Raw genomic sequence first — 14,497 nt, forward strand, 5'->3', positions numbered from 1 at the left:
TTGCTCAAAACCCATTTAGGGACACTAAAGTGAATGTGAACATAAATTAGGTAAATACAAACAGAGGTACATATCACTATCCATTGTGTATGGAAATCAGGACTTCACAAAACAGAGACATTTGAGGACCCTTGAAGAAGAACAGACACCTTCTTTGACAAGTTTATCCCATGGCATCCTCTCTGGTCTCTGATATCCTGTAGCACTTATGAATTGTGCCACATGATGAACACTAACTGTCCAAGTCATTCTGTTTCCAAACATCCAGTGACTGAAAAAATTGATAATTTATTTTAAATATGATAATTTTTTTGTCATCTAACATAGATAACCAACTATTTGAATTGGGTTGTGAGGAACTTGGCTGACCTGGAGGTTCAGATGGGGGCAGTGAAGAAAGTGAACAGTTTCTTGACTATGGAGTCTGAGAACTATGAAGGCACCATGGGTATTGTTTGAAATATTATTTTGATTCATTTAAATATGTATTCTATTCAAATATTGTGTATCAGACACATTGTTACTTTTGCTTTTGTTTCCCACTTCAGTGTCCAGAGAATTGCCTCTCAGCTTGACTTTGCTTGATTAGGTACTCCTGACATAATAAGACTTTTTTAGGCCCAAAATGTCTTGGATACAGCCAGAGTTCAATAGATATTGTTTAGTAATATTTAAAGAGAATCATACAAATATTTTGACTTATATTAATTACCAACCCAAAGCATGCACGATCCTATTTTCTTTTTCAAGACCTTATTAACTGAGATGTAAAGAAACTGGATCTTAATATTCTGACTGAGATTCTTAGCTTTGCTAGAATTGTCAGGAAATAACCTTTCTTGAATGCAAACCTCATGCTTAAAATGCATTTTTTGGCCCAAATCCTCAATAGCTATCCAGGTCTTTAAGGTCAAAATCTAGATAACTTAGCCATATAGACCACTAGGCCCTTCATTAGGCAACCCTTGCTCACCCAGCTCAACTCATCTCTCATCATCCATCCATACACCTTTTACTCTGGTCATGCCAACAGGCTATGTTTTCTTTTAATATTTGTTCTCCTCTCTCTATATATATATTTAAAACACATTTTCCCATCATATCTCCCCTTGAAACCCTCCTGAATGGGATGGCATCCTCTGTGCTCCCATAACATCTTGAGTTGGCCTCCCTCATGGGTCTCTCCATGCAGTACTGTAGATGCTGAGTTACTTAGACACAGTGAGCACCTGGAGGCATGTCTTTCATCTCCATATTTCCAACACCTTACACAACAACCCTCACATTTTAAGCACTCAAGTGTTTGATGAACAGTGGAGTGAACAAATGAATAAATTCACAGATGAATTATCTTGAATAGAATGAATAATGGAATGCTGAAGAGACACACTTGCTCCAAAGACAAACAAATAAAAAAACAACTGTTTTAAAAGTTCTTAATCCAGAAGCCTTTACTCTATATGTAATTTTAATTTTGAAAATCCACAAAATTTGGCTCAGTATTACTTTATTTTATTTTTTAAATTTATTCTTTATTGTTGAAAGTATTATAGCTATCCCCCCATTAACTCCCTCCATTCAGTATTACTTCAAATTTAGAAAAAAATATTTTCATATGTATAAATATGTATGTCTCTCCCTCTCTGTCTCTCTTCCTCTCTCTTTCCCTCTCCCTCACCCTCTCTCTTCCCGTACCCCCCAGATCCTTCTCAAGTCCCAGAGCATTGGCCACAGGAAGGGGAGATCAAGATTCATGATCTGTGTGTCAGATATGAAAATAATCTGAAACCTGTTCTTAAACATGTCAAGGCTTACATCAAACCTGGTCAAAAGGTATGGAATTCACTGACATTTGATTTACAAACCCTCTGATGGACACTCCGTTACTACCTAAGCTCTTTAGACATTCCAGCAAAGTATATTCTCACTTAGCTCACATTATATTATCTACACTTTACATGTCAAATTATCTACATTAAAAAAAGGAGAGTTAGGATCAGGATAAAATATATGTTCTCTCAGTCATATCGGCATTTATTAGTCTTCCATGAGATCGGGAAAGTCAACAATAGGCGTGTTTTTCATGTTTTCTGCCTCTGGCTCATAGCCATATCAGACATCTCCTTGAGAACTTTTGAATTTGTACTAGCTCTAGTCCCACATGATTTGTTTTAGTTGTTTTAAAGAGAGCAAGTATGCAGAAAAAAATGGACTCATTATACTTTTTGTTATAAAATCATCACTTATAAGAAAAAAATATTTATTAGACCAATATATAACTAATGCAAAAAATTAAGCCACAAAGGAAAACAACACAATTACACAGAAATAAAAAAGAGTTGGAATGGAATTACTGAAGATTTGGTGAGGACTCCATGTTTTTATTTAAATAATGATCACCCATAAAGGAGAATGATAGTATTAATGTAAGTACTTCAGTAGAATTGCAGTTTCACTGTGGTATCTTGTCTGAGTTAAAAATACTTTTCCCATTTTCTATTATTTGTCTGAGTTCTTTCTCTCTGAGTGACAGTTGCTTTTTTAGGTGGGCATATGTGGTCGCACTGGCAGTGGGAAGTCATCATTATCCCTGGCTTTCTTCAGAATGGTTGATATATTTGATGGTGAGTTTCTAAATTTTTTTATTGGGTAGGTGGTCCTTTCCCTTAAAAAATGCAACATCAATTTACCTAATCCTACAGAAATAAAAGCCAAACATTTATAAGGACTTTGTGCCCATGTTTTGAGGCATGTATCCCAGCTAAACAGTCCAGAAGTGAAGAAGAAAATGTACAATTGGAAAAATAAAACTATTAGCTCCAAATTCAGTTCTAGATATAGTTGTTACAAAATTCTAGTAAGCTGACAAAATGAACACAAGTCCACCCATTTTGAATAGCAATAGACGGAGGTGGCATTTCATGAGGAGGGGGGAGAGGAAAAGACTTTTGTTTCCCTCAGACTAAAAATAAATCTATTTCCATCAAAGGAAAAAATACAAGGAGATAAAGTAACTGGCATTTTTCATTTTGGTGCAAGACTTTTATCATCGTCTTCTTCATAACCTTGTTTAATAATGTTGAACATGTTGTGAGGAGTCAATCTTTGCTATAAGGTGCCAAGCCCATGTTGACAATATACAAAAATATTTATTCACCCACAAAATTATTTATAATATGATACACAGAAATTTTAATCTTTACTTTAGAAAAAATATGTCACATTATTTAGTCTATCAAGTGGCCTATAAATAGGCCAGCACATAAACCATCTTGAATAAAAGGGGATCCAGCAATGTGTTCGACTATCACCCCCAGAGTGAGCTTACTATTATTATCTGTAATGATTATGATAATGATGATAGTACTTCACATTTTTATTGTACTTGACAGTTTATATTAGTTAATTTAATCTACACAACAGCTCTATGAGATAAAGAGGTCAGTTTATGAACACAAAGTTGAGCTGTAGTAATTGCTATCTATTTGGGGTTTAGATTCAGAAACAAGTTAGGTATCTGCCACTGGGTTAGCAGTTTGCTCTTTCCATGGCTAGTAATAATACACAGATACTTTAAAGATTTTCTGTTGGGCTTTTCAGTGTAAGTCAATTATATGGTCCGAAGACGATTGACACTTTTCATTAAAAAACTATGGTTATGACTGAATGTATTAGAATATGAAACATCATTTCAGGCCTATATGGACTATCAATGACGTATTCCCTTTTAAATATCATTAGCCTATAGGATTTTAATAGATAATATTTCTGAAGGAAAGTTTAAGCTAACCACATTTCCTGCTCTTTAATCTAAAGCCAATTGGAAAAGGGACTCCAGTTGCCATGCTTCATGAGAGGCATGTGCCTCTCATAGGGCCATATTGTTTTGGTGCAAAGTGACATGATAAGATAAATCTATCAAGTTTGAGGAAAGGACAGCATGATTGCACAAGTCTCTATAAGTCTATGTACACTATGGAGATATTCATTAAAATGTGATATCTATGTCATAGATTTTAATTTTTTACTTGTAATACACTGAACTGTCCAGTCAATACAGGAGTAAAAAAAAAAAAAAGACAGGCAAAAATCCCTGTTTTCAAAGAGCTTATATTCTAGTTGGGAGAGGAAGACACTAAAAAAAATCAATAAATGTATATAGAATGTCCTATGAAAGAAAATAAAGCAGGGAACCAGGATAAAGGAATTTTAGGAATTTCAACCCTGAACCAGGAAAGTACTTTCAATTTTTAAAGCTAATAAATATTATTTTCCTTGTGGTTTTAATAAATGTGTGTCATTTTTGTTTCTCTTTAACAGGAAAGATTGTCATTGATGGGATAGACATTTCAAAACTACCACTGCATACACTACGTTCTAGACTTTCAATCATTCTGCAAGATCCAATACTATTTAGTGGTTCTATTAGGTAGGTTACATATTCAACAGAAAACTGTGTGCCTCAGGATTTACCCTTTGGCTCATAGGAGAGTTTTTCTTAGAATTATTTTTCAGGTAGGTAAGAAATGATATTATCAATATACTATAATCAAATATCTGTCCAACAATTTGGGTTAGAGAACCCTAGAGTTGTTAAATTAGTCTATAGAAGCCAATCTTTTGTGTCTCTAGTTCTCTTTCTATTTGATTATATAAATGTCACTTTTTCTTCTGGACTTGGAGGCAGTGATTCTTGGTAGACAAGTCTTAGGTCTTCCCCCTTATAGATAACCTCCCTATCTCTTGTGTGTCTGACCGGACCTTCGCAGATATCCAGTTTGGTTAGTACCCTGATTCCCTCATCCCTCACAATTTTTTTTTTCAGCCAAAATTGCTTTTAAGAAGCTGCTATAATCTTCTTTATTCCTGATTTGTGTTTTTCCTCCCAGGGGTATGGGGGGGAGATGTATCTATCTGTCTACTATCTGCTAAGCACTTTAAATATGTTGTCTCATTAAATCCTCAAAATATTGCTCCAATATAGACAGTGTGGGGCAAAAGTAGGTTTACAACTATGAGTACAAGAAACACAGAGTTTGTTCTTGTATTATCATTTATTAATTATCATATTATTTTCCATACGAACAACTATAAACCTACTTTTGCCCCACCCTGTATGTGATCAGCCCTATTTCACAGATGAGTATTTTGGACCTGAGAAGCTGTATATACCAAGTTTATGCACTTAGTAGTAAGTGGTAGAACTATGATTCCAAACAAAGTTTGTCTGACTCCAAAGTTTGCCATGGCATCATCCACAAGATTATGTCTCTCATTTCATCTATCCTATGTTCTCTCTTGCTTTCCTTCTCCATTTATTTAATTACAAAGAAGTAATTTGCCACTTCCTTTTGCTAATTACTCCTTGTCTTGAAGAGAAAATGTATGTAAGATTGCTCAATATTCATCTGTAACATTAGTTTAATTTAAAGTTCTGGATGTATCAATGTATTTAGCAATACCATAGTAAATTTATATCTCTGAATATATTTATTCTCAGTAAATATACTACTACTCTTGTGCTTGGTACATCACAATGAGTTGAGAAAGCTAATAGCTTTATATGCTCCCCATAGATTTGTGTATTTAACATAATTTCTGTAGGACTGTTTTGCTAGACACTGTTCAGGTTACATGAAACATAATATGAAAGTGGATGAATTCAAATAATGAGTTTTATTTATACATATATATATATATAAACTTACTAATTATAGCATCAAAAGTCATTTGTCATAACATTAAGGTCATTCATTTATTAAATATAAGTTGAATGCCTGCTCTTTCCTAAGCACTGTTGTATATACTGGAGATACAGCTGCAACCAAAACAAATAGAACTTACATTTAAGGTAACAACAGCAATACACAAACATATACAAGTGTTTATTTTTATTTATTGACTGATTAACTGATTTTTCTTCCTACAGATTTAACTTAGATCCAGAATGCAAATGCACAGATGACAGACTCTGGGAAGCTCTGGAAATTGCACAGTTGAAGAATATGGTCAAATCTCTACCAGGAGGTCTAGGTAAATTTTCTAAATTATATATTTATATTTTAAAATATGCAATTAATACTACATACCTCTATCTACAATTTATGCTAGAAATTACATAATTCTAGTGTTAATCTCCTTATATTTAAAGTAATCTTCTAAAGGTCATTAGAACACTTCAAAATCTAATGATTTTTTCATGGTGGCACAAGAGGAAGAACCTTATAACATTCTGTTCCATGTGAACACTCCATAGTATTGTAATTAATACATTTATTGCCTTTTCACCACTGGTGGGCACAGGCCACTTCAACCAGAATATTTCCTGGTGGTCATTCTGTTCACATGATCTACCAAATCACTTACCCTCAGCAAATGGATAAGAGGACTGAAGAGACTGTTAGGTTGAAAGAGTGCTTGGTATCATTTAGGAGCAGGAATTTCTCCACATTGGCTGCCATTTTCTTTGCTGCCAAGAGGGCATATTCCTTTTATTTATATAGCATATTTTTTAAAGACACTATTTTCTATTACATTGTTGCAATATCAGTTTTAGCCACTTGTGAAAAGGATGAAACATGTACTCAATCACTTATGTAAATTTGGCCCCAGAGGTAGTACAATTCTGGCAAATAACTGACGACAAAACAAAACAACAGTGTGGATAATGAAAGAACAACATGATTAATGGAACAATGGAGAGTTCACAATAGAGTATTTAATTCATAAATATAAACATCTATAGTTTTGGACTTGTACTTTCTTAAAATCTGAACTCATTTAAGAAAGAAATTGGAAAGATAATGGTTGATATTCTAATTTTAATACATAATATATAGTTGCCAAATTGATTGTGTAGTTTTGGCATAGCATTTTAATGAAATCAAGCTACAACATAAAACTATATTTATTGGTAGTCCATTTGGGAAGGAGAACCTAGTAAAAAAAACACAATACCTTTTTATGATTCTATGTCCCAAGGAGAAGGGATCCTGCAAACAAAAATTGAGACAGCATGTCTTTAAGGATATTTTGTTGACCTTGCCAGTGCCAGACAGTGGTAGTAATTCCACGGGTCTGGATGAACATTCCCATAATCTTTGATGTCTCCTCTGGAGAGTCCAGAAAGTCTACTTGAGAAATTGATAATGCTTTATAGACCCTTCTCTCTTGGTATTTAGAGACCAGCCTCTTCTCCATTTATAGTCAGAAAGACAAGCAATTACATATTTTTTATAGTTTTCTTCACCAATATGAAAGCTGTAGAGTGTTTGGGGGTTGTGGTACAGCGTAAGCAATAGGATTTTATTTACACTATTTAATTGAATGTTGTTTATGCACATTGATTTAATAAAGAATACATCAAATGCTTGATAAATATCAGGTTCAGGCCAACTCTGGTGAAGGGCATTCATTATCTCCGGCTTCTTCTTTGTTTTTTATGTAAATTAAAATTTGGAGAATAAATATATAGTCTCCAAGCATGAGAAATTAAAAGAATTTGATGCAACAAGAATATATCAATGGAAATTGACCCCCCCCACACACACACACACATACACAACTCACTCTACTAAAAAAATGTTTGAATTGCAATAAAACGGATACTTTGGAAAAAGAATTTATTATAAACCCACAACAGTACAGTTTATGAAATGTGGATGGTAAAAATAAAGAGTCTATAACATTCATCTATCCATACAACAGTGTTTTATTCAGCTACCATGTCAGGTACCATGGTAACTGCTGGGGATATATTGATGAACAAAAGCAAACCTAGACCTTATGCACTTGAAGCTTACCATTTAATTGGATGGTATAATGGAACTTAAATGGATATGGAGTTGAGAATATTCTTGTCAAGTTCTACTACAATTAAGCTATGTGATCTTGGGCAAGCCACTTCAACTCTCTGGGCCTTAAATAATTATATTGAACTAGAGGCCCAGTCCATGAAATTTGTGCACAAGTAAGGTCCCTAGGCCTGGCTGGCGATAAGGGCTGATCAGTGCCCTGCCACCACTGGTCACCTGCCATGTTCCGCACCACCCCCTAGTGGTCAGTGCACATCATAGCGAGTGATAGAACTCCCGTTCTCCTGGTCGAACTCCTGAGGGGACACTTTGCATATTAGCCTCTTGTATATATAATCTCCTTAGATTATTATATTGTATAACTAAATAATCTCCAAGGTTTTCCACTCTTCAAAATGTTTAACAGTATTTTATATCCTACTATATGAAGGTAACACCACCTATTAACAAAAATAGGGTAGCCCAGGGTTATATTCGTTTATCCAATGTAAAATTTCTTTTCACTTTTCACAAATGAAATCCTTGCAGTGTTACAAAGTAAAATCCAGCTTGCTATTATAGGATATAACCTGTTTCACGACCTTACCCAAGGAATATGAGAGTAGCATTTCTTCAATTAAATCCTTGCTTATTCCTCTGATTTAGATGCAATTGTCACTGAAGGTGGGGAGAATTTTAGTGTTGGACAAAGGCAGCTGTTTTGCCTTGCTAGAGCCTTTGTCCGTAAGAGCAGCATTCTCATCATGGATGAAGCGACAGCTTCCATCGACATGGCCACAGTGAGTGCACTATCTAAGCTTTTTAAATTGATGACTTGAAGAAAGGCACATGAAAATTACAATTTTCTACTGATTAGGTTCTGAATCCTCAGTCCTATTATTTTGAGTGTCATTTCATTTATCTGCTTGACCAGATGATAAAAGCACATGGAGAATTATAATAAGAGACACGGATGCTAATTTTAAGGGTGCTCCTATTGCCAATAAACACAAAATAAATTTGCCATTACTTTTTGTTAAATTCTCAAAGTAGTAAAATTCTAGGTCTCAGTAGATGAGCATACTGTACTATATTCAAGTATTATGATGAAAGTTCAAAGATGAAATATACAAATCTCTAGTTAATATAATCTATTAATGACCAAAGCCAATCATTAATTTCTTAAAGTAATTTGAGGAAAGATTCACTAGAATTAATAAGGGATATAATTGACAATGATCTTCTCAATGTGTTTATACTAACAATGTGACTTTAGAAAGAAGTTATTTTAAAATGTCAATTATATACAAAAAAAGATCTTTCTAGAAGGCTGTGATTAAGTGGAATAAATCCACATTAAATCACAAACTGAATGAGCTAGCAATCAATGTTTTTATAAAAATTAACTTAATATTAAAAGTTTGGCATCAGAAAGAACAAAAATAAAAAACATCCATAGCCTCATGTTATTTTCTTGCTTAGATTGGGTAAAACTACCCTGAAAAGTGAAACAGGATTAGGAGCCAATTATCTATGGAAATGCTAATTTGACATCATTTCTTTATATTAAATAAGATTAATCAATTAAAGTAGCTACACAAAGTTACAGTATATTTTCTCAAAGTTAACATAATTTAAAGCAATAAAGTAGTTTTAATCAAGCCATTTCACTAAATAAGCATAATTACATCAAAATTAGTATTAATTACTTAGGTTTTACAATATTGAGATTATTAACAGGATAATATTGCCTCAATAGAGATGAGAGAAACAGAGAGAGAATGTGAATGAGAATAAACTGGCAATAAAGATTGTAAGACAGAACTTCTTCACATTAAGACTAAGTTAGGTAATCAAGCTTACCTCTAGGTGACAGGTAGAATTTTTAACCAAAACATCGTTTAATATATAAAGATAAAAGCAGTTTGGGGTGGAAATAAAAATGTTCCCTTCCTGGAAGATTCCTTTATGGAACAAATCTCAAATTTGGAGCATGTGTTTTATTTTTCCTTTTTCTGGCCCAAAGGGTAACACCTTTCTAAGGTTTTATTAATTTTGAATACAAACTATTTTTAAAAGCAAACATTTTAAATAGGTTTTTAGAGAGAGAGTAGGAGAGAGGGAGAAAAAAAACATCAGTGTGAGAGAAAAACATTGATCGACTGCCTCCTGAATGCCCCCTTCCAGGGACTGAGCCCTTAATCCAAGCATGCGCTCTAACCCAAAATCAAACTAGCAACCCTTCTGTGCACAGGACGACATCCAACCACCTAGGCCAGGGATTGAACACATACTACTTGTAGTGTAACTCAAGTGAGCATTTCCATGCTCAATTGCTTTCATTTTCCTCTTTCAGTTCCTTGGTCATAAACCTATCAGTCATTCTCATTGATCAGATGAGTTTTATTTGCATTTTGAAGACACTGGCATGAAGTTGCTCTCGGGGACTGCTCCCTGTTATATCTTCTGCAACAGACTTAGGAGTGGGAGTTCCTAGAGAGTTTGGGCTTTGTGGAAGCATTGTTCTTGGGGACCAAATATCATAGTGAGAGGAAGTAGTCCAGAAAAAATTCAGAATTAATTTGTTTCTTTTTTGGCAGGAAAACATTTTACAGAAAGTGGTAATGACAGCTTTTGCAGACCGCACCGTTGTTACAATAGCTGTAAGTATGGGAGGTGAAGTTGATTTATTCCTCTTTGGTTTTCATTCCAGGATTCAATAATCGTTATTTTTCAGCAATTAAAATATGCTTATATTGAATTATGTATTTCTCTGCTAATGTTTCTGTATCTTTACAAAAAAAGGAAACAGACAACCTGCTATGCTCTGAAACCTTTGCATTGTTATTTCTAGCTTGTCTGATATACCCACCACCCCTAAGTTACAATGCCAGAGCATCCCAAATCTAGGTTCCAGCAGGTCATGGCCTGTGCTTTTCCACTAGATACAGTGGTAGTTCATATGGAATAATTCTCTTTTCCACAATTTGATGTTCTGATGAGCAGTTTCAGAAGCAAAATTCTTAAATTTGACTGCCAGCTCTGCTACTATTTACACCTTATTTCTAGGTCTCTATTCTTAACTGTTGTGTTTTTGTTTTTGTTTTTAAAGAAGGCCATAAGGTACCTCACAGCTGAGACAATATTTTCTCTGAGCACCAACCAAATTGAAGAATTGCTAAGCGCTTTGTAATCCATGTTATAACTTCCTCACAATAGACCATGGTTTTCTCTCTTCTCTGCAGATGGGTGGATCCTTGCTTATATTTAGGCTTCATGTTTAACACAAACTATTTTGTAAATGAATCAATCACCTGCACATTTTCTCTCTTGCTGATTCTCTTTCTTCCTTCCACTTTTCTTTCTCTCCAGCATCGTGTATCTTCTATTTTGGACGCAGGCCTTGTCTTGGTCTTTTCTGAGGGTATTTTAGTGGAGTGTGGTACGGTTCCAGAATTGCTTGCCAACAAGAATGGCCTCTTTTCCACTTTGGTGATGACCAACAAGTAGACCATCACGAGCTACTGCCAAGTATCCCATTCTCTGGTAGCTATCCTAGCAGCATCCCCTCAGTCAGGCAAGGCTAACCCAGTGATTCCAAGGGGCGAGATGTGGTGAGGGAACTCACTACACGGTACTGTCCCAGTAATCAGCCCAACCAGGTCCTTCAGTTATGTTCAGTTTGAATGAGGGACGTGTATATGTATTGAAATGTGAACATGCAAGAGAGAGTGTCTACAAAAACTCCGAGAACCATACTTACCTCTGTCTTAAGGACCCGTTTCCCTAGTCCTTGAGGGACGTTCTGTAAGTGTCCTTAAAAATACCATGCATGTTCCTGAAGATGCATTAATTTAAATAATTACTTAAGTTTAACTGCTGATCTATGCATGGAGTGCCTGCTTAGGCTGCCCTCTTTGTTTGTGAATGCTGCATGGGAGAAAGAGCACCCTTGGAAGCATGGCATTTTCAAGGTGGCAGGAAATGACTCCCTGTCAGGGCCCATCTTCTTCAAACAAGGCCTCAGTAAAAAAAAACAACCATTTTCTCTCACTTCCCCAGTAAATTCAAGGTTCCTCCTGCTCTGAAGAAGAAGTTGCCTGGTTAATTCATTCACACTAAAAGTGTGAACAATTCAATGGTGAGAGAATTGGCTAACTTGAAAAAAGATTCCATAATATTTTCAATAATTTTCTCAGTGGAGCGATAAGGAGAAAGCACTTCCTGTTCTCTCTAAATGGGCAGATAAAGAGGGAAAAACAGACTCTTGCCTACTCAAAAGGCGAGTTTTCTCCATTTGGCATGAAGCATGGTATTGTTAGATGGTTCCTTTTAATCTACACCCGGAAGATTACTTGAGCATCATTTGTATTTTCCACCAAAAAAAAAAAAAAAGTTCTTGCTTCATTTCTGATCTGCTACATTCACTGAATTCTTTTTATGTGCTTATATATCTTTCACTCATTCTCCATTTCAAGACCACTAGTGTGGAGGTGGCTACCAGGATACTTAGAGTTCTCTCCACCGGACACTCAGAAAACTATGGGGAGAACAAATTACTGTGGGACCAACTCCTCTTAACAGACTCATAGGAGACAAAGCATGACCCACTTGTGGGGGACCCCTTGTAGAATGATCCTCAGCTCTATTACAAGTAACTATTTTTCTTCCCCTGCTAAAAATTGTTCTGTTAATTTTGTTATCTGCCAATGAAAATTATGAACAGCTTAAGATAACTTTCTCTGGCTTTTATAAAGAAGCCCTCATGCACCAAAAGAGTGTATGGCATTATTTATGAAAGTGACTCATTCTTCACTCTTAATTAGAATAATTTCTGTGGAGCATTTTGAAAATTTTAATGCTATTGCAATGGACACCACACTTTGTCAAGCAAACAATTTTTTGGATGAATAGACTAAAAACCAGATATATTTATTTTCATTGGCCAAGTTTTTTAATGTTTTCATTAGAAAAATAAACATTATTTTAGAATATCAAGGCAACGTTTATAATATTCTATTATGGATGTAGAAGTCAAACTCTAAAAAAAAAAAAGGAAGAAGAAGAAGAAAAAGAGGAAACAGCCAAATTCTTTCCTTAACATCTGTAATATGGTTATTGAAGAACTAAATTTTTTTGGAGGGAAAATGGACAGCATATATTAAACAGTATTAAGTGTATTTTTTTCTAAATGTGTGAGTATGAAAATGTCTCTGTTTCTTTCACAAAGATAAATAAACATTATCTTCCAATTAGTGATATTCCCTAAGTTATATCATTAGCTACCGACCTTCAGTGAATGATAGGTTTGTCTATGGATTTTGAAAATAGTGATGCATGTTCTAAGCCATCTTTATCACACTCCATATACGTGTTTCCTTTCCCCTCTAGCTGTAAGTCTCCTAGCTTTTCTGAACGTATGAACCTTGAGACTCCCCCATCTAAGTGGTCCAGGGCAGAAGATAGGCCTTTGCCCCTGGAGACGGCTTTAGGTTGGCCTTTGGATTGTTACGAGAAGGCACTTTGGAAGCCCATGTAGCAGCTAAACAGATGGTATTTCTAGGTTTAGCACTCCCATCAGCATGCTGATGTTTTGACCTGCATGATCCAGGTCCAACATGGTAGCACCTAGCCACATGTGGCCATTGAGCATCTGAAATATGAGTATTTTAAACTGAGAGTTGTTATAAGTGTGAAATATTCACTGGATTTCAAAAACACTACTAACAGAAAAATGTAAGATACCTCATTCATAATTTTCATATTGGTTACATGTTAAAATAATATTTTGACTATATTGGGTTCAAGTATATAATTAAAGTATATTTTACCTATTTTATCTGTGCTTTTAAAATGTGGCTCCAAGAAATTTAAAAGTACGTGGGTCTCACATTTGTAGCCCACATTATATTCTATTGGATAGCACTTACTAAGCAAGAATAGTGGAAAGGCTTACTGCAGAGATTATTCCCTTGTAAATCCTAAAAATAAAAAATAACAGTTGCTGATATTTATTTTTTGCTTGTATGTGTCAGACACAGTGCTGAATTTTTTTTCATGATTTATCTCATTTGGTCCTCACCACCATTCTCTGAGTCAGGTACTATTGTTCATTTCATAGATAGGAAACTTGAGACATACAAAAATCAAGTTTGTTACTCAAGATTGTGCAACTAACAGGTGGTGAAACCAAAATATAAGCCGACTCTACCTTCAGAGCCTGTGCTCTTAACCATATGCTAACAATGGCAGCCGAACAGCCCACCAGATACTCCCTAGGAAGCAGTTTGGTGGCCGGTTGGAAATATCTCACACTTTGAAATTAAACCCGGTTTTGATGCTGGTTCTGCTGCTAACACCTATGTGATCGCCTGATTTTGCTTTATCTTTATGAACTCCAACGGTCTGCCCTAAAAAGTAAAGAGCGATAACACCCATACTTGAGGAATGTTCTGATGATTAACAAGTATGTGTGAGGAGCACTGAATGTGTAATATATGCTCAATAAGTGGTAGCTTTTATTATTATTAATTACTAACACGTAAGCTTCTCGCCAAAGGGCGCCATGTGGAAAGACAGAACCAGTGATGGCAGTGATCTCAAAAGACTAAGAGATGGCATGTCTGAAATCCTGAATAATCCATTCTAATACTGCTTGCCAGAATGGACTTCTCCATATTGTCTTCCCAGAATTGACCACCTTC

The 14,497-nt window shown here is 35.2% G+C and overlaps 1 protein-coding gene across 1 annotated transcript in view; it reads left to right on the top strand.

Moving 5' to 3' along the window:
* Positions 1 to 14,497, top strand: part of ABCC9 (ATP binding cassette subfamily C member 9) — a 116,070-nt gene that overhangs the window by 99,989 nt on the left and 1,584 nt on the right. Inside the window, exons 34-40 of the mRNA XM_081082744.1 lie at positions 328 to 448; positions 1,703 to 1,833; positions 2,546 to 2,624; positions 4,321 to 4,429; positions 5,930 to 6,033; positions 8,460 to 8,593; positions 10,394 to 10,456. Of these exons, the coding sequence (XP_080938870.1) occupies positions 328 to 448; positions 1,703 to 1,833; positions 2,546 to 2,624; positions 4,321 to 4,429; positions 5,930 to 6,033; positions 8,460 to 8,593; positions 10,394 to 10,456 (741 nt within the window). The remainder of the gene's footprint in view (positions 1 to 327; positions 449 to 1,702; positions 1,834 to 2,545; positions 2,625 to 4,320; positions 4,430 to 5,929; positions 6,034 to 8,459; positions 8,594 to 10,393; positions 10,457 to 14,497) is intronic.

Source organism: Myotis nattereri (genome assembly GCF_964212035.1).
Source record: "Myotis nattereri genome assembly, chromosome: 2".
In the NCBI taxonomy this organism is placed as follows: domain Eukaryota; kingdom Metazoa; phylum Chordata; class Mammalia; order Chiroptera; family Vespertilionidae; genus Myotis; species Myotis nattereri.